This window comes from Pseudophryne corroboree, chromosome 8 (assembly GCF_028390025.1).
Source record: "Pseudophryne corroboree isolate aPseCor3 chromosome 8, aPseCor3.hap2, whole genome shotgun sequence".
Taxonomy (NCBI): Eukaryota; Metazoa; Chordata; class Amphibia; order Anura; family Myobatrachidae; genus Pseudophryne; species Pseudophryne corroboree.
This window is the reverse complement of record NC_086451.1, coordinates 101636362-101657799: the sequence shown is the minus strand read 5'-3', so window position 1 is coordinate 101657799 and position 21438 is coordinate 101636362. Positions and strand designations below refer to the sequence as shown.

The following is a 21438-nucleotide window of genomic DNA, read 5'->3' as shown; positions in this document are numbered from 1 at the left end:
TTATCTAGTGGAATATCAGCGCATATATCTCGTGTTCCACTATGAGTGTTAGAGAATGGCAAAAATAGACTTTCCATCATTTTAGAACAGACAAAATGCAGGCTCTGTATCTAGCGGGTGTATTATTATTTTTTTTTTATTAATATCCCCTGGGACTTCCAGGGCAGTAGCATTTCAGTTTAACCTCTTGGAGGACACGTCAGAAGCATCTGTTTCTTCGTTGACCCTATTACAAATTGAGATCATAGTTCATCTTTTTTTAATTGAGTATTGCGACGAATGTGGAAATAATTTGTTGTGCCTAATGGGGAAATATAAATAGTATACATTAAACAACTAAATTATATGTGTCGTTATTGAGCAAAAAAATAGTTGGGTGCTGAAAAATTGATCTCCTTGCCTAAAAATACCAGTAAAATGCTGCTTTTATTTTGGCCATATAAGCAATAAACCGTAATTTACTCCAGTGTATTTCTTTTGAGTCTATCCCCTAATGTGTTCGCTGTTAGTGAGGGACAAGAAAGGGGTTTTCAAAGGTAGCCTGCATAGATTGTACGATGAAGCAAATTGTATCCCACCTACTCATGGATCCGTGTTTCTGTTTGTTTGGGTTTTCTTTTTTTAAGCTTTAAATAACTGCAAAGGGTTGGAATCGAAATGCCAGCTGACTGGTTGCAGACGATCAGAATAGCGCCCGCGGCATCCCAATGATGAGAATTCCGACAGGGGAAATTATTACCTTGTTTTTATGACCTTCCTCGCAGCCTAAACATGGGTCTTGGGATGCTGGCGTTGGGATTCTGGTGTCTGTATTTTGACAGACGGGATCCCGACTGGATCCCATCTGCAACACATAATATTGTTATGAATATGTGTATCCTTCTTATGCACTGTGTTCTAGAAATGCACAGCTACATTATTAAATATAGCTACATTATTAAATAATAAAAAGAAAAAAGTGAGTATTCGTAGATGAAGAATACTGCTTTGCTCTAATAACACTGAGCAAAGTGACATCATTTTCTCCAATTTTCTTCCAGAGAGCCTGGACCTGTCTATTAGGTTTACAGAATACACACCATGTATTTTGAAATTGCTCCAGTGTTTTTTTTTGTTTTTTTTTTTAAAGTAAAATGTCTGCTTTTCACAGTAGGATGCAACAAGTATTACTTGTGTCCTAGATTGGATGGGGGTAATCTGTGGAAATTATTTTTACAGCATAATGATCTTTAGGGCTGTGTCCAATTACCCGCGGTCATTTACCGAGGGTAATTGCTTTGCCGGGGGCTATCCTGTTAGCCCCGAATAAGCTGACAGGCAGGCAAAGCCAAATCCCCAATGAGCGCCAGTTTTTTAGGGGGTGCGGCGGAGAAAATGCACAGAAAAGGTATTTATTTACGGGGGATCTAATGTGAAACTTCGGGAAAAATGTTTCATCGCGGGTAATTGGATACCGTCCTTAATGTGATGCTTAGAACAGTATATTTTATTATATTTATTATCATCATCATCATTTATTGCGCCACAATGATTAATAAAGTACATAAAGAAATAAGCAAAATGAGAAAACAGTGATTTATAGTACAAGATAATGTAGGACAAGTACAAGGTATATGAACATAGCTGCATCCATGGTCATAACAATCAAATAAGCAGCATGGTGGCAGAAAACATAGGTTAGGTTCCGTTGCATGGAGTATGGAGTAGATGATAGTATAAGTAAAGCGGGGCATACACTATTCAATTGTTGCCCCTTCCCTTTAGAATGTAAGCTCTCACGAGCAGGGCCTCTCCCCTCATGTGCGTTGCCTTCACTTACGCTGAACATACACTATACAATTATCTGCCAGACCATCTGTCCAATCTAGCTGGTTGGAATGAAAATCTGGTAATGTATGGGAACAAATGACTATCAACCATTTGCTCCCAAAAACTGGAAAGCTGACAATGACAGTCGTTCAGACAAGGTGGTTAAATCCGTGATTTAACCAATTTGTCTGAACTACCATTTTTGACCGTTTTCCAGTGTTTGAGAGCAAATAGTCGATTGTCATTTGCTCCCATACATTCAAGGCCGGATTAAAGGAGGGGCACCCTCACATTGATATTTCTATCAGAGCAGTTCCTCTCCAACTGTTCATTAACAGTGGGCGCCGAGGAGCTCCTCCATCTGCAGTCAGTTTTGCAGGATAGTACAATGAAATCCTACGAGACACTGTCCCTGAGCTGCTCTGGCACGCTGTCCCTGCCACGGCTGCTGCTCCATGACGTCCAGGTAATGTGTTGGTGAGGTTTTTTTCTAACAGTAATGTGTGTTTAGTGGTGAAGGGGAAGGGGGGGGGGGGGTTTGCTCAGGGGTGTTTGGCAGCAATTTTAGGGGCCCTAACCAGCCTTAATCCAGCCCTGCATATATTACCAGATTTTCATTCCAACCAGCCAGATTGGACAGATGGTCTGGCAGATAAATGTATAGTGTATGTTCAGCGTAAGTGAAGGCAACGCACATGAGGGGAGAATTCTAAAGGGAAGGGGCAGACAGACCCGGGTGATAGTGAACACAGAACAGAGGGTTCGGCTGAGTTATGGCAGGGTTTGATGAAGAAGTCCGTCATGAGAGCCCGCCCGTCTGAAGTTTTGTAAAGAGGTGGAGAGTCTGATAGGGAGATGGAGAATGTATTACATATGTGGTGAATCTTGCAGCTGTGTTAGGGCGTTGATGACATAATGTGAAACCAAATGTGGCAGTGCCAGACAGAACACTGAGTATACTGATAAAATTCACACTTTTATTGACTCAAGTGCTATGTACAAAGGACTGTACACTGATGTTGTGTACCAGCCTTATATAATAATCCCCTGATATATAAACACTACTAGACAAGTTCTGAGATATGACCTGGAACTTGAAGTCATGATCTTAGTGCTGTGAGGCAGTTAATACTAACCATTACTTCACCATGCTGCCCACTACATTTGAGTTACTGAAAATCTGTCCCATTAAAAAAAAAAAAAAGATCAGCTGTACAATGAAAATAACGTACAAGTATTTGGCAGCTGATGAGTTCTAGACAAGACCAAATGGAGAAACAAAAGGAATATATGGCACTGTACAACAGAAATAGGAGTATGTGTGGGCTATGAACTTAGCTGCATAATGCTGGTTCAATGTGATATATGCTGGACTTTTGATTACTTAAGTCTAATTTTTGGAAGGTTTTCAGTGCTTGCTTTACACAGGTATTGGGGAGCTGTCCCCCTGCTGTACCTGGCAGGTAATCACAGAGGAGTAGTCATGAAAATAAATTAGATGGTTAGATGATTTTTGGCGTATTACCCAGTAATTACACCTCTGGAGACCACTTTTGTGTCCTGTATGATGTAGTCTTTCAGTCTTACAGGAAATAGTCTTTTTTTTTTTTTTTTTTTTGTACCCAGTGTTCCTGGTTGCTCAATAGTATTCTTCCGTTTAACTGGAAAGGGGTTAAATGAATGATTAATTTTAATTGCCACGTAGATGTTTCCCAGGGCAGGTTATTACTTTTTTTTGTGTGTTTTATTTTGCATTACTAAATAAATTTTCATATGCCTGGTTGCAAGTCTCCCCCCATCTGCGTGCCTAAGTGAAAGGGACAATGCTGACACAGCAGACGTGCGTCTTGTTTTAGTGTACTTAGCGACATGCTCACGTACTGCTTCCTGCAGGCTAAGCACTATCCACGTCTGTGAGTAGCCTATTATTCATAGCTCAGGTAGAAAGATCTTCCCAGTGGGATTCTATAACCCACTGCAATCTCTTGAAGTGAAATAAATAATAATGCCACAGATGGCGTGTTTCTCATCACAATTCTGCTTGCTGTGTCTGTAGAATCTAATCGTGAAGACCCTTTAATTTAATGTTACCTTTAAGACTTGTGAATTGATACTTAAGGAGCATTAAACAAACGCATATGTTAAGTATTAAGGAGGAAAAATTCTGGTTGTTTTACGTCTTTGTGCTACTTTACGTTTTGCCATTACCTCTAATATGAAAATTAATGTGATATTTACGGGGGAATTCAGTTGTTTTTATTATTGCCTGATTTCCTGTCTCTAAAGTGAGGGGTAATATTCAGTTGTGAGGTCTAGGAGGCACAGGTTACTGTGCATCCATTACTTACATATTGGACATGTCACACCCAAATGCACTGGGTTTAGGCACGGGCTAAACCCGTGCACTCAAAAGCCTGAGTCTTCACTGAATTCTGTTTGCCACCTCAGAAAGGTGCTTGCACAAATAACGGGCACCCATCAGCACAAACAATTGCTCACTTCACTTTAGATGGCAGTTGCAGGCGGCGCAAACAATTGAACCCCCCCCCCCCCTTGATGTTTAGGCTATGTCTGTTTTCTCAGCCAACACTTTTTTATTTAAACAATTAGCAGGCAGTGTGTATATATGTAATATATAAAGATCTCCTGCAGGTGTGAACAAACATGTTTAAACTTGGGGAAAAAAAAAATTGGCTTTGATTGCAGCATGTGTATATTTAGCATGTTTGTGTTTTTTTAATTGCTTTTTTTTAGCTGTGTTTTTTTTTCCAAGTATCTGTGAGCAAAGGACTAAATTGATATTACATTTTGATACTTCGTACCTGTTTCTTTTTCGGACCCAAATCCATCTACAGTATCCCTCTTACCTCCCAGATTTTCTCTTTGTGTACTGTTTCAGTTACTTCCAATTTGTCTGTATTTCAGCAACATTTTTTAATAACAGTCTCTCTAAACTATTACAGTGCTTGTAGCAGTGAACAGTATGCGGTGTCTAGTTGTCATTCGTATACAGTAATGTATATTTGGCTATGCATAAATTTACAAATGCATGGATATTGTTTTAGATCATTTGAATAGATGTGGGGTTTGGTCTGCTTATGAAATGTATTGCTACTGTGTTTTCGAGTAGCTGTGAAATCTGTTGACTCAATGAGATAACTGGTGATTAAAATTGTTTATTTTATTAAACCTTCAGTGAGAGCCACATGTTTGGCATTACGGTATGGTTTTTAAAGAGTGACACATTGCAGTTATTGGAAAGAAGCATTGAAGCACAGGATTTCTGTATATGAATTGTGAATGCTCTAATCACGCATCCCTTTGTTTTTCAGGGATGAGAGTGGCCGGGTGTTATGTGGAGTCATGAGAATCGGCCTGGTTGCCAAAGGTTTGCTCATTAAGGATGATATGGAGCTAGAACTGGTACTTCTGTGCAAAGAGAAACCAACAGAGAGCTTGTTAGTGACTGTAAGAGACAACCTTCCTCTACAAATCCAGGTGAGATGCTGCCATAGACTTACTGTAACTCATAGGGCTTGTTCACTGGGGCTTTGAGAAAAAAAATTCTAGTTAAAGGTGTATACAAAACCCTGCCTTCATCTGGGGATTTCAGACATGACAAATGAAATGACGAATAGTGACATTTTTAGGTACATAGGGATAAATGTAAGCCTGAGAGTGGCAGGAAGTGAGGGATTTCGTGCAAGTCTGACCGGATTTTTAAAGTGGCAATCATTTTACATGACAAAAACCAATCTAGTTTATGCCATGTAACTGATTGCCGCTTAAAAATCCATCCATACTCACACTGGGTATGGGTCTTTGGGTCGACACAACTTAGGTCGGCAGTCATTAGGCTGACATGCACTAGGTCAACAAGTGAAAAAGTCGACATGAATTTGGACTTTTTTTTGGTGTCGTTTTCTTCGTAAAGTCACGGGGAACCCCAATTAGTGCACAGTGTGGTTCACTTCGCTTGCATGCAGGTTACCGTTCCCAATTGTAGTCCACGTGGATCGTAAAGTATGAAAGAGTCCAAAAAATGGGAAAAACGCATGTTGACCTTTTGACCTGTCGACCTAGTACATGTCAACCTAATGTCCACGTCGACCTAATGCCCATGTAGACCTTCAGTGGTTGACCTGATGACTGTCGACCTAAGTTGTGTCGACCTAACGACCGTATCCCCTCACACTTCCTGCTTCTCGCAGCATTCTGCATTTAGGGGGTTACGTACTAAGCAGTGATAAGAGTGGGTAAGTGAGCCAGTGGTGAAGTTGCTCATGGCAACCAATCCGCATTGATGTAACATTTATAATTTGCATACTATAAAAGTATACAGAGCAGCTGATTGGTTGCCATGGGCAACTTCTCCACTGGCTCACTTCTCTACTTTTATCACTGCTTAGTATTTCTCTTACGTCCTAGAGGATGCTGGGGTTCATATTAGTACCATGGGGTATAGACGGGTCCACCAGGAGCCATTGGCACTTTAAGAGTTTTTAATAGTGTGGGCTGGCTCCTCCCTGTATGCCCCTCCTACCAGACTCGGTGTAGAAAATGTGCCCGGAGGAGTCGGTCACAGCTAGGGGAGCTCTACAGAGTTCTTCTGGTAAAGAGTAATTTTTTCTTTCAGGTTTTTTTATTTTACAGGGAGGCAGTTGGCAACAGCCTCCCTGTAGCGTGGGACTGGGGGGGGGGGGAGCAGTGTCCGCCCCGCGGGGTCTTGAGCCACTGATCCCGCTGACTGGACGGTGGCTCCAGAGGGGTCTGATCGCGCCCGCCGCAGGGGAACGCTCGCCCCGGCAGCAGGCCGCCACCCCCTCAGAAGCTGAAGTGTGGCGACTCAGTCACTGTCCCCCCTTGCAAGCGGTGGGACAGTGTGAAGAGGGTGGCTACGGGTCAGGAGCGCGGTCGTTCCCGCGCTCCTGGAAGGCTCAGCGGTACCTTGGTGCGGCGCTTGGAAGGGAGCGCCCTGGGCCAGCTCCGGACCCTATACTGGTTTTCTTCAGCGCGTCGGGGTCTGCAGACCCAGGTCAGCATATTCCTCCGGCCAGTATAGTCATCTTGTGAACGGGAAGACAGCGCCATTGAAGGGGGCGGAGCTTCTCCTCAGAGCGGACCCAGCAGCGTTCAGCGCCATTTTTCCTGCCTGCAGCCACGGTTCACTGGATCCAGGCCCCTCCAGAGCTTTCTCCAGCAGTCTGTACGGTACCAGGGGGCTGTAGAAGGGGGAGGGGGAGGCTGCTTAAAGGCTGTGTCACCTATAAAGGGACACAGTCAACGCTGGGAAGGGACTCCCTTTACCTGAAAAGCGCTGTGTGTGGGTTTGCTCCAATCTCTGTGTGTGTCTGCCATTCTTGGCGGGGAGGGGGGGGGGGGGGGGGAGACTCTGTCCTCAAAATACCGTGTGTGTTTGTGGGGTGTTTGTGTGCAACATGTCTAGGGACACTGTTTCATATGCTGCGGAGGATTTGTCTTCCCAGGAAGACTCCATTCCATGTAATCAGGATTGCACTGTTTTAGCCCAGATCCCAGCTAGAGAGCCAGAATGGTTAGTCTCTCTGAGGGGGACTATTTCTCAGATTTCTGATAGGGTGGCTAGGACTGAGCATGCCACTCAGGTCCTCCAGTCCTCTATGGTGGTATGGTCTGATCCTGCCTCCTCGGGGTCCCCTGCGGTACTTTCTAATAAGCGTGCGCTTGCAATTATGCAGGATGACACAGACACCGACTGACACTGCAGACGGTGATGGGGAGGTGGAGCGGGGGACGGCAGGGGGGTGCAGTTGATGATTGAGGCTGTTAGGGATGTTTTACACATTTCAGACACAGCTCCGCAACAGGTGGAGGAGGCCTTCTTCAGAGATAATAAGAAGCCCCCCCTCACTTTCCCGGCATCCAAGGAATTGAATGCTATTTTTGAAAAGGCATGGGAAACTCCGGAAAAGAAATTCCGGATTCCCAAGAGAGTCTTGGTGGCTTTTCCCTTCCCAGAGGAAGATAGGAAGAGGTGGGAGTCCCAGACGATAGTCGACGCCTCTGTATCCAGGCTGTCCAAACAGGTAATTTTACCGGTCCCGGGATCTACCGCGTTAAAGGACCCGGCAGATCGCAAGGTGGTTGCTACGCTGAAATCCATTTACACGGCTTCGGGGCCTATATTGTGGCCTACTATAGCCTGTGCTTGGATTGGTAAAGCTATTGCCAGGTGGTCGATCACTCTGCAGGAGGAATCGTCTACGCTGGACAAAGGTGACGTTGATTTGTTTTTACGTAATATTCAGGATTCTGCAGGGTTCCTGGTGGATTCCATGAAGGACCTGGGTACCATGGCTGCGGGGATCTCCTCCATGTCAGTCTCTGCTCGAAGGGGTCTCTGGCTGCACAACTGGTCTGCGGACGCGGAATCCAGGAAGTGTGTGGAGGGCCTTCCGTACAAAGGTCAGGCTCTATTTTGGCGAGGCGCTGGATGCGTGGATTGCCACGGCTACTGCGGGTAAGTCTCCTTTTCTCCCCTCAGCTGCACCGGCTTCGAAAAAGCCCTTTTCATCTAACACGTCACAGTCCTTTCGGGCCGCGCGACCTAGGAAGAATAAGCCTTCGAACACCTTCTTCAGAGGTGGTCGTGCCAAAGGAAAGAAACCCGCTCCCGCAGGTTCCCAGACCCAGAAGCCTGCTTCTGATACCCCTAAGTCCTCCGCATGACGGTGGACAGCTAGGCCTGGAGGAAGGTCAGGTAGGGGCGAGACACCGGCAGTTCTGCCACGTCTGGGTGTCGTCTGGTCTGGACCCCTGGGTTCTGGATATAGTGTTCAGGGGGTACAGACTGGAGTTTCAAGAGCCGCCGCCTCACCGTTTCTTTAAGTCAGGCTTACCTGCTGGCGGACAGGACAATTCTTCTGGAGGCCATCAGGAAATTGGTGGTGTCGGAGGTCATTGTTCAGGTCCCTCTTCAGCAACGGAACAAGGGTTATTATTCGAACCTCTTTGTGGTACCGAAACCGGATGGTTCGGTACAGCCTATTCTAAATTTAAAGTCTTTGAACCCTTTTCTCAAGGAATTCAAATTCAAGATGGAATCTCTGACAGCTGTTTCAGGGCTGTCGGAGGGGGAGTTCCTGGTGTCCCTAGACATCAAGGATGCCTACCTCCACATTCCCATTTGGTCGCCGCATCAAGCTTATCTCAGGTTTGCGCTGATGGACGATCACTATCAGTTCCAGGCGCTTGAGAGGCGCAGTTTGGCCTCTCAGCAGCACCAAGGATCTTCACCAAGGTGATGGCGGAGGTGATGATTCTCCTCCGCAAACAGGGGGTGAACATAATTCCATATCTGGACGATCTCCTGATCAAGGCGTCATCCAGGGGAGAGGTTGTTGCAGTCCATCGCGCTCACGACACAGCTGCACAGGAAGCACGGTTGGATCCTGAACCTTCCGAAGTCTCATCTGGAGCCGACACAACGGCTGTCTTTCCTGGGAATGATCCTCGACACAGAAGTGCAGAGGGTATTTCTCCCAGCAGAGAAGGCATTGGTGATTCAAACAATGGTCCAGGATGTACTACGGCCTACCCGGGTATCTGTTCATCAATGCATACGCCTTCTGGGGAAGATGGTTGCCGCCTACGAGGCTCTGCAGTAGGGCAGGTTTCATGCTCGACCTTTTCAACTGGACCTCTTGGACCAGTGGTCGGGCTCTCACCTACACATGCTCAAGAGGATACGCCTGTCTCCAAAAGCCAGGATTTCACTCCTCTGGTGGCTGCAACTTCCACACCTTCTGGAAGGGCGAAGGTTCGGAATTCAAGACTGGATCCTTCTGACCACAGATGCAAGTCTAAGAGGTTGGGGAGCGGTCGCTCTGAGGGAAACCTTTCAAGGACGATGGTTGGATCAAGAGTCACTTCTCCCAATAAACATCCTGGAACTCAGGGCCGTTTACAACACCCTTCTGCAAGCAGCACACCTTCTACAGGATCGGGCTGTTCAGGTGCAGTCGGACAATGTGACCACAGTAGCCTACATAAACCGACAAGGCGGAACGAAGAGCAGAGGTGTCAAAAATCCTCATCTGGGCAGAAAGGCACGTGGTGGCGATGTCGGCGATCTTCATTCCGGGCGTAGACAACTGGGAAGCAGACTTCCTCAGCAGACACGTGTTCGAGGAAATAACCGGTTGGTGGAGGGTTCCTCACATAGACATGATGGCCTCCCGCCTCAACAAGAAGCTACGGAGGTACTGTTCCAGGTCAAGAGACCCACAGGTGGTGGCGGTGGACGCACTGGTAACACCTTGGGTGTTCAAGTCAGTGTATGTGTTCCCTCCACTTCCTCTGATACCAAAGGTTCTTAAACTCGTGAGAAGAACAAAGGTTCTGGCAATCCTCATTGCTCCGGACTGGCCAAGGAGGGCTTGATACACGAATCTGCTGGATCTTCTACTGGAAGATCCACGGCCTTTGCCGCTTCCGGAGGATATGCTTCTGCAGGGGCCGTTCGCTTATCAAGACTTACCGCGGCTTCGTTTGACGGCATGGCGGTTGAACGCCAGATCTTAGCTCGGAAGGGTATCCTGTGTGAGGTTATTCCTACCCTGATACAGGCCAGGAAGGGGGTAACGTCTAAGCATTACCATCGCATTTGGAAGAAATATGTCTCTTGGTGTGAGGCCAAGAAGTTCCCGGCGGTGGAGTTTCAACTGGGACGTTTTCTCCTTTTCCTGCAAGCAGGGGTGGATATGGGACTAAGACTGGGCTCCATCAAGGTCCAGATCTCTGCTTTGTCCATCTTCTTCCAAAAAAATTGGCTGTTCTTCCTGCGGTTCAGACCTTTTTGAAAGGGGTTCTGCACATCCATCCTCCCTTTTTGGCGCTTGCGGCTCCATGGGATCTTGATGTGGTGCTGCAGTTCCTACAATCTGCTTGGTTTGAGCCTCTACAGGAGGCTGATCTCAAGTTTCTCACGTGGAAGGCGGTCACCTTGTTGGCCTTGGCTTCTGCACGACGCGTGTCGGAATTGGGGGCTTTATCTTGTAAAAGCCCCTATCTGATCTTCCATGAGGACAGGGCGGAACTTAGGACTCGTCCACAGTTCCTACCTTAAGGTTGTGTCGGCTTTCCACATCAACCAACCAATTGTGGTGCCAGTGGCTACGGACTCCTCAATTACTTCAAAGGCCTTGGATGTAGTGAGGACTTTGAAGATTTACGTGAAGGGGACGGCTCGTCACAGGAAAAGTGACTCCTTGTTTGTCCTCTATGATCCAAAGAAAATTGGATGTCCTGCTTCTAAGCAGTCGATTTCATGCTGGATCAGGTTCACTATCCAGCATGCTTATTCCATGGCAGGATTGGCGTGTCCGAAATCTGTAAAGGCCCACTCTACTCGTAAGGTGGGCTCTTCCTGGGCGGCTGCCCGGGGTGTCTCGACGATACAACTCTGCCGAGCAGCTACTTGGAACATGTTTGCCAAGTTTTACAAGTTCGATTCTTTGACCTCTGATGACCTCCAGTTTGGTCAAGCAGTGTTGCAGGAGCCTCCGCGCTCTCCCTCCCGTACTGGGAGCTTTGGTACATCCCCATGGTACTAATATGGATCCCAGCATCCTCTAGGACATAAGAGAAAATAGGATTTTAATTACCTGAAACGGTAAATCCTTTTCTTGTAGTCCGCAGAGGATGCTGGGCGCCCACCCAGCGCTTCGTTTTCCTGCATTGGTTATGGTTCAGTGTTACCTGGTTCCTAGGTAAGTTCTGCGTTATTTACTGTTTCAGCTGTTGCTGAGTTGTTCCGGCATGTTGGCCGGATTTTCAGGTTTGTGTGAGCTGGTATGAATCTCGCTACTATCTGTGTAATTCCTTCTCTCGAAGTATGTCGTCTCCTCGGGCACAGTTTCTAGACGGAGTCTGGTAGGAGGGGCATAGAGGGAGGAGCCAGCCCACACTATTAAACTCTTAAAGTGCCAATGGCTCCTGGTGGACCCGTCTATACCCCATGGTACTAATATGGACCCCAGCATCCTCTATGGACTACTAGAAAAGGATTTACCGTTTCAGGTAATTAAAATCCTATTATTTCCACCTTAGCCATTAGTGACATAGGGCTGATTCACAGTTGGGAGCAAAGGAGGAGCCATTTTGCACTTAGACAAACCATGTTGCAGTGCAGAGGGTGCAAATAATTTTTTTTTGTTTGTTTTGTTTTACATGCGGGGTACAGTAAATAGTACCTGCCTATACATTTAGACCACAAATTCTCGACTGCTTTATTTCTACAATGCAATTTTAAGGGGGGTACTCACGGAGCAATCGCTGCTTAAAATCTAAGCAATCTGACTAGATTGCTTAGATTTTAAGCAACGATCACTCTGTGTGTACCCCTCACAACGATAGCGATGCGCAGCCCCGCACATTGCTATCGCTGATGCTGGATTGGCCTGCATGCAGGCCAATCTAGCAGGTTGCTCACTTCACCCGCTGGGTGAAATGAGCGCCCACCCCCGTCTCCCTCCGCACGCTCAGCACAGATCGCGCTGTTCTGAACGAACCGCTCAGCACACATCTCTCCCCAAATCGGCCCGTGAATACGGCCCTTTAGAGTTCAGTAAGGTCTCGCCCTTACCATTTCTAAAGCTCTGCTCACTTTTATTCTCCCTCACCTGCATTGCAACACTGTTTTCCGAAGGTACAAATATGCTACGTTTTTGCTTTGCTCCCATCTCCTGAATAAGCCTCATAGCGGCAAAGACTGCAATATTGATAGGAGTATAAATGGAGCCATGTATCCTTGATCTTGTTTCTTTATTTGCCAGTTTTAGTACTACATAATCACTCACTGTTGCTTCTTAAAAATAAAATGTTTGTGTCTCTGTAGCCAGTGTATACTGATGTGCTATCACAACTGTATAACTCTATTCTGGCTTCAACACGTTTTTCAGAAACTCACAGAAGAGGCGTATCAAGTGGAACAGTGCATAGAAGATGCATCAATAGTCGTACATAATTCAAAGGAACCCAAGTTAACCCTTAAAGTTATACTTACATCCCCACTGTTCAGAGAAGAGGAAGAGGAAGACCGAGCAGGTGGAGGTACTTGGGTTTTCATCTGTCAGTTGTGAGAAACCGGTTGTTTGGCACTGCACACCAACCCTCTCCAACGTTTACTATTGTAAAAAGATATATGCCATACGTTTTAATGACTCTTGCCTGCATTTTCTCATCTGTTTGTTGGTACTGAAATGTACATTTAAGCAATGCATAATTTGAAGATAGTAAATGTTACTTATTTTGAAGTCTCTCAGTTTGTGGTATTGAACAGATTCTGTTACACAACCTCAGTGCTGTTCCTTGTCTTACTATTAATGTATAAATTGGAGTCTCTTCTGTGTGTGGAGTATAAACACCTCACAGGTAGACATTTCCTGTTTAGCAAATTTACTGTCATTTGTGGTTTTGACCAAATTAAACCAGCCTTTTCATAATATGTTTATAGCAGCTATGAGGTTGGGTAAGTCATAAGTAACATAATACTAATGTGGTCATGATTTTCTTTCTTTTTATTTCTCTTGTTTTTTTTCCCCCCTCTTCATTTTATGGTCTGTAATATTTGCTTCAGCTTCCCAAGCCTGTCCCTACAAACATGCCAAGCAACACTGGACCTATGTCAGACCTTTGACCAACAGGCCACACTCTGTCATGTCAACTGAGGCAGCCAGCCCACCTGGGCAAGATGGACTCCCTGTCGCTCCTCCCATCTCTAGCCCCACCCTCTACTTTCTGTCCTTCCCACAAACATCAGCTATACAGTGTCAAATGTTGGTCAGTTAAAAAGTCAATGGGACCATCTGGGAAGAATCATAGCTAATTAAAAAAGTGATTTGTTTAATTCTTCCATGCATCAAACAGAACTTATTGGTGACATTGTATAACTACTAGGGGAATGCAGATACTACAGAGAATATGCTGCTTGGAATAAAATGCATAGTCCGGTTTCCATTTGCAGATTTCTAATTGATAGCTACTCAGCAATACACAAGCCCTTGTCATATGTTCAGGACAGGTTTTTCCTTCAGTTAATTATAGAGATGAGCGTGTTTGGATTTACTCGGTGCTCAAAACGGCATCTTATTGGCTCACACATGTCACGTGTTTTGGATAGCCAACAGAAAAAATCCGGATAAAACCGAACTGCCGTTAATTCTGGCGTTTAAATACGAACCCCCTCATCTCTAGTTAATTATAAAGAACCCCCAAAAGCAAACAACATTTGTATGCCTATATATCCATAGTGATATATACATGCTCACAGTTTAATTTGACAGAATGTAGGATATTAAAATATATTTTTTTCTGCAGCTAGTAGAATACATTGTATTTTTACCTGAGCAAAAGAAAACTGACATCTCCAGCTATATGAACAGCACATGCAATTGTAAATGTAAAATCTTTAGAGGAACTTATATTTCAACAACTATTTTTTCCCCCCCGTGAGATGATGCTTCAAAGATTCCAAGTTATTGTAAAACTTAACTCGATTAGCAATGTGTATGAAGTATATGCACACAGACCACCTTACCGTTTTTTCTTATTTTATTGTAATACTCATGAATTGTATCTGTATTCCCTTATATTCTATACCTGTTTAAATCATGCATCCATCATAAGGGTGTAACTGACCAATATTTCCCGAGGTATGGTTTCTGACTATGCTATTCTATATCCTAACAACACCAAGCAGCGTAGGTGCAGTGGACCTGTCCTGTGTGTATTTCATGCAGTCAGAATGATGCTGGTGTCTTCATGGGCTGACCTCCTTAGTATATCATTCTGTTGGTGCTTGCTCTATTGTGTAATGGGACCATGATGCACATTTTCTGTTGCAGGGTATTGTATGTCTGCTTATAGCTTAGTCATACAACATATAGTGAAATATGTATACTGCTACAGATTCTAATGATGGTTTCAAAATAGACTGAACATTTTTCTACGTAATACATAGAATGTGTCGTAACATATAATAGGGTTTTTAGTATTGAACATAATATATTAGAGATGAACTCGCTACTCCTAAAGCATCGATACTGCATACAGTTTATATAAGCAGTCCCTACTGCAAATATATAGTGGGACTAGAAGTCACCAAAGATGTCTTTGACCAATCAAAGCAACAAAGCTGTAGGTCAGGTGTTTTTATACATGTTGCAAAAGTCCAAGGTGACTTTTAATACCATTAATATTTTATAACTGCTCTAATATCCTGATTTTTGACAGTAGGTTGTGTATGATTATTACTCTAATGCACACGTTTTTCTTATGAATATGGAAGTGATAACATTAGACTTTAGATTATAAGTGATGACCTCAGAACACACTGCTTTATACAGTGGGAAATACAGGGCATACAGAATACATGAACATACAAGGTAGACCAAATACTGTAAATGCAGACATGAAAACCAAGGGCAAGGAGGGTGCTGCAGAGGAGAGCGTTTATAGACCAGAAGAGGACACAGCTGGGACGTTGGTGTGGAGTGGTGATTGTGGGGACATTAGTGTGGGTAGTATAGGTGGGCGATATAGTAATATCTCTAAGTGAGTGTTTAAAGATTTGAAGGCTGCTTGGGCGGTGTAGGGAATTCCATTATTGGGTAGCAGCACGGGAGAAATCCTGTAAGTGGCAATGAGATGTGATCACCACAGATAAATACAGATCCGAGGTAGATCTAAGAGAGCGAGTAGTTTGGGATCAGATTTGAGATATTCAGTACATGTATGTAGGCTTGGAGTTGGGGGCTTTGTCGGAAAGGGTGAGTAATGTCAGTGGGCTTCTGGAGGGCACGGGGAGGAATTGTACTGAATTGGGAATCAGTGCAGCAGATGTGTTATGATGACTATTAATGCTACTCCTATTGCGTTTTATTGCTGTCATGTGACTCTTTTAGTATACAGTATGGCCAGAACAGAAAGTTGGTTATGTTACTTAGGGTAGAGCTATATATTAATGTAATAGTGGCATTCCCATTATTATGCTGATCTAAATATTGTTGTAGTTTATTGATTAGTTATATAATTACAGATTTCCCAAGTTACTGTGTTTGGTGCCATGCTATGAACGTATGCCAAATTTGTAAAACCAAGAATAACATTATGTATAGATCTATTTATTTTCTCCTTAACACACAAAAGTTGGACCATTGTGTTTGACGTATAACATTCAGACTATGTGCACCTAGTCCCTGATCAAAAGAGCTGATAATCAAAATTTAAGCCCTTATGAAAACGTCTGGGCCTAACATCCAAGCAGAGCATGAAGACACTTCATTCTAATGATGTTAATGTACAAGACAGTCTGATGCAAGTCTGTTTTCTTTCCCTCACCCATGATCCTATCATCTGTACTTCTGATAGGGTTCTGCGCACAGGTGCTGACTGGCTGCATGACAATGCTCTGCTCGGCCGTGATAATTGCAATCCACACTAGATGTGATATGCCACTGTGCACTGGGAGACAGAGCATACTTTGTTCCATATCTGTCAGGGCTGCGGTTTCAGGATGATGGTACATGTGTAGCCAGCTGACAGGAAATGGAAGCTGAGGGTTGTACTTGCCAATCGCCTACAGCTCTACAGATGTGTCCTGCTACATCTAGCCCCAATACACCACGCAGGAGCAGATGCCTGGCGCGAGTGAGCTGACGGGTCCCGTACATCTCTGTTATCGTCGCACATCTTCTTTTGCCGAAAAATACATTTTAGTCGCAATGTGAAGCGACTAGGATGTTTCGGGAGATCGGTTGATTTATTTGATATACAGTGCGACAATTGTATAATTTGCCGTGAAAAAAGACTAATCGTATCACTTTGTATGCAGATTCAGAGACACATATCAAATTAATCAGCACAATCTCCTAGTGTGTCCTAGTCACATTGCAATGCGACTTAGACACATTTTTAGCAAAATGGACGCCCGCTGCAGCAGATATTCATGGGACCTGGTGTGCCAAATGGGGCTGTTAAGCGCAACTGTAGCAAAGATGTATGAGGACACATCCGTATGTTTGTTTTTGACTGTGCTTATGAACAATTTTTAGAGAATAAACAAAATATATACATGCAATGTAGCTTGTGTGCTTGTCACACACCCATACACACACACAAGGCGGCAGCCATTTTGAGAGTGAAATAAGAATGCAGTCTATTTGTCTACTAAGATGGAGACCTTTTTATTACCAATACTTATGAGGTACTATTTCCTAGCCAATGGTTAGGCAGCATTCTCATGAGATCAGACCACGAAATGGCTGCCCCCACTGTAGCTCAGAGGTACACTTTAAATTCATATACATTCTATTCATGCTTCATAGACCATAATCTGGCGATGCAGCTACAGTATGTATCTCTGCTTCCCCTTCTGCGTAGACTTTGCTGGCTGTGGTAAGCTAGCTATATACAATGATCCTACCGCTCAGCCCTACCACTAAACAAGTGCGTCACTGCTCATTTTAGTCACACAAGTGGACGATCACACAGGACTGTAGTCTGCCTTTCAGCTCTATAGCTGAGCAGCCAAATCACATTGAGGCCTGCTTTTCGTCAGCATATGATTTCACACACAGGCAGACCAGACCAAATCCGTCCGAATGATTATCTTATTATTTGTAAAGTGCTGCCACATGACGCAGTGATGTACATTGAGAGGATCATGACATGACCGAAGCAAATTAGATACAATGACGTGAAGCAGTAGGTACAGTAATGATAATTAAGCAAAAATAAGCGAACAGTCTACAAAGAAGACTTCAATGACATTGATCAATTTTCCCTGTATCAGTCAGTTTTTCCAGCTTCTGTTACAGGCCGTTCTTACAAATATAGCAGATATAAAAGGGGTGTCGGAAACTTTGTTGGTCAGACTATAATTCTGACTATGCAAAACACCAGTAAACTTTATAGCTGCTGAGATGAGGCTGTACATTAGCTAGTGCCATCTGCGGCATTGTCTTCTCTAGATACATCTATCTTGTGAGCATATTATAAGTGTATGCTCTGCCCCAGCTGTCCATCACAGATGCTAATATGGTTACCAAAGTATGTTTAGCTCTGCAGCTCCCAGTGCTGCTCTGGATATGTCTACTCTAAGCCATTGTTCTCATGACACTCTCCCCTGATCTCACAACACAAAGGCTATTGAAGCTTTACCCAAAAATTGTGATTTCTAGTTGTCTAGAGACTTAGCACATTCTGCAGCCTTTCAGTCTGTGTTTTCAGTTCTCCATAACCACTCATTTACTGTAGTTATTTCCAATATATATGTGAACTTATAGCAGATGTTCACATTGAGATGTAATAGCTAAATCCATGTGCTTTGCAAGCTATGCCTCAGACCTCCCATTTAAAGGTACAGTCCTACATCTTACTTTAGTTTTCGTCTTTTCCCCCATACCCGATGTTTAAGTGTTTTTAATGTATGTGTATATATATATATATATATATATATATATATATATATATATATATATATAAAATATAAAATCAATCACAGCAAACAGAGGGCGCCTCATAGCGTAAAACCAAAGATTTAAATTCATTAAAAGCACTATTTCATAAAATTAAATCTTTGGTTTTACGCTATGAGGCACCCTCTCTGTTTGCTTTGATTGACAGATACTACACCTGAGGGATTCCAGGTATATATATATATATATATATATATATATATATATATATATATATATATATATATATATATATAATTAATTTTTTAATTAGAGATTGTAATTCATAATTTTGGCACAACTAAATCTATAGAGTACACTAAACATCAACTTTGAAAATTAGCTTGCTCTGTGAAAGGAATGCTGGAAAGAATCTATTTAGCGCTGCTTTTATTAATGTTAAAGTAAATGTATAGTGGCATCCTAGTGGGTCAATTACAGGAGCATCCAACAGCTATCACTAAACAGTAATTTTATCTGACAGCCTGATACTCCGCATATATCATGGGCATATACTATAAAATATCTCAATGTATGGCCACATTTCCCTGTTCCTTCCCGTTGTTTGGTCGGCCACGGCAGTCCATACGGACAGACATAACGGGCAGTTCAGCATGTCTAATTTATATTTTTTGATTGCATGCACACATACACAGTATACATTTCCGGGTGTTCTGCCGATATCAGGCTGATCGCCTTAAAAATTGTATAATGTATGCCCAGCAGAAGTGTCAGAAACCAGGAAAGTGGTGTGTCTTTTGCAGTTTAAGCTCCTGATTTTGTCAGTACTAGTTATTTTGAATGCTTTCATTTACTATTTCAGTGAATATGTTTTGGCTTAAAAAAATTGCTATGCTTGTGAATCCCTTAAGGGAGTGAGGGCGGTGACTAGGCTGATCACACCCACAACCATACCTTATATATGGATGTTCAAGGTGGCTGTCACTGCTACTAACACTTCGCATGAATGTAGTTTTAAAAAAGGATTCATTAGAGGTGCAGAGGCTTAGGAGTTGATATTGCAAGAATGCACATCACTTGTTCAGCCAGTGACACGTGATGTACACACACAAACCTTTCCATAAACCTTTATATATATATATATATATATATGTATATATATATATATATATCTATCATCAGTGTATTACACACTTTTTTTTTTTTGCAGGGCTTGTTTTAGTCATTCACGTAAATCCATGCCACAGTTTCAGCCTACAACACAAACACACGCCAAAGTCAATTAAATAGGATACTTTTTTGATTGATGGAGGGGGGTGTGCACACCCTCCTGAACATTGGGAGCACATACAAAGTGAAAACTGATAGGGTTCCAGAATCAAATCCATGACCCCGGCGAAGTGAGTCAGCAATACTAGCCACTGGGGAGAATACAAATATTGTTTTAGGAATTGTATCTACCAGGCTACTCACACATTGACCAATGGGCCACTCACTTGAGTGGTAATATTTTTAAATGAAGTAAACATTTCCTGCACTGATGAAGATCTGGAGTTGAACTGAACCCTGGTTTCCATCAAGTCTGTTATTTAGTTTCATGTATAAACTGAGATGATTAAAATGGTCTGATAGTATAATGAGTCATGGACCATAAGACGCAGTGCATCACAATTGCATTGCTGTTTTTAAAGTTGATGTTTACAATTAATATTTCCTCATACATTTTTTTTAATGTAAATAATAATGATTTGAAGTGTCTGTTTATAATTGTAGCATAACAAGATTAATTTAATATAAAGCAGCATTAATCACATCTCTGCTTTTGGTCCAAAGCTAAATTCTACAAACCTGAAAACGAACTTTCTTTAGGATCTTGACTTTTTTTGCCTTTACTGTGACAGATGGCATGTGTTCCTTCCCATCTATCACCATTAATGATCACAGTAGCACAGTGAGCTTACTGCATGTGACCCTATTCTATTCCCCTTACCATGTGCTTTTATGTACCCTATCTGTGGACTGTACCTTTAAACGTTTGCTGATATCCTTTAAGGAAAGAGAGTATCTTATCTGAGCACTGCGATGTCTTGAACATGTTAGCAAGAAATAATGCAATGCAAACATCTGCTGTGGAGTTCATCAGGATGGAAAATATGTCTGTAGCACTTCTGACGATCAGAACCTGGGGCGACTATGTATGAACAATAAAATACAAATACAGAAGACAGCACACTGCAAAGCTCATTTTCTGCATACCACATTTTTAGTCCGGAGTTTGTCTTGGATTTCTAAACAATACAATATTAATGGACTGAATCTTTCAGCACTTGATCATTTTTTAGAAAGCAGGATTTCATTTTGATGTTTTAGCTATGAACCTGTGAGCTTCATTAATGAGGGAAACTAACGAAATACGCAGACTTATTCAAAGCTAGACTTAAAAAAAAAGAGAAGAAAAAAAAAGGATTACATTCTCAAATGAACACATTTTCAGGCCTCTTTCAAGTCTGCACACATTGTTTAAAGTTTCCTTCCTTTGTCAGATTGGATTTGATTAGAGACATATACCCTCTGTCAAGTCGTCTCTGCTTTCCCATGTAGAATCTCTATTCCAGTTCTGGCTGTGTTTATGTTCTACTAATCTTCGATCAGGTAGGAAAAAAAAGTTGCCTTAGAAAAAAAAGCAATCTAGTGAAAAAGTCATATATATCTTCTAGAAAGCATTAGAGCACTATAAAGGAGACATATTCTAGATGTCTGCCACAGGAAAGAGGCCATCAATTCTTTATCATATGACAAATAGAAAAATGATTGATTCCCAGCCAGTATCTGCAATGTGCCATTGCTCCTTTTGTCAATTTAAATGATTCTAATATTTTACTGCGCAGATTATTTGGTGTTTTGGTAACTTGTCTCTGTAAATTGGCTATTTGGTAGAACTGTTCCTAAACTATATGAAGAACATCAGAGTAGACATCAGCTGATGTTTCTTACATAACAAAATCTGTATGCTGGAGTGCATAAATATCATTTATGTTCCTACCCAAACAATAGCTTCAGCTGAGCTTAACAGTCTCTATGGGCCTGATTCAGATGTGGTTGAAGTTGCTTTGGCGGTCACGCCTCCTGCTGCAGTACTGATCCGAACTGCATTCAATGACTCCATATTGGA

The 21438-nt window shown here is 43.0% G+C and overlaps 1 protein-coding gene across 5 annotated transcripts in view; it reads left to right on the top strand.

Annotated features, from left to right (window-relative positions):
- The window catches only part of STRBP (spermatid perinuclear RNA binding protein), a 540853-nt gene that overhangs the window by 268280 nt on the left and 251135 nt on the right, over window positions 1-21438 (top strand). For all 5 annotated transcript variants that reach the window (XM_063936846.1, XM_063936847.1, XM_063936843.1 and 2 more), the window contains exons 5-6: window positions 5142-5307; window positions 12750-12900. In XM_063936846.1, the coding sequence (XP_063792916.1) occupies window positions 5142-5307; window positions 12750-12900 (317 nt within the window). The remainder of the gene's footprint in view (window positions 1-5141; window positions 5308-12749; window positions 12901-21438) is intronic.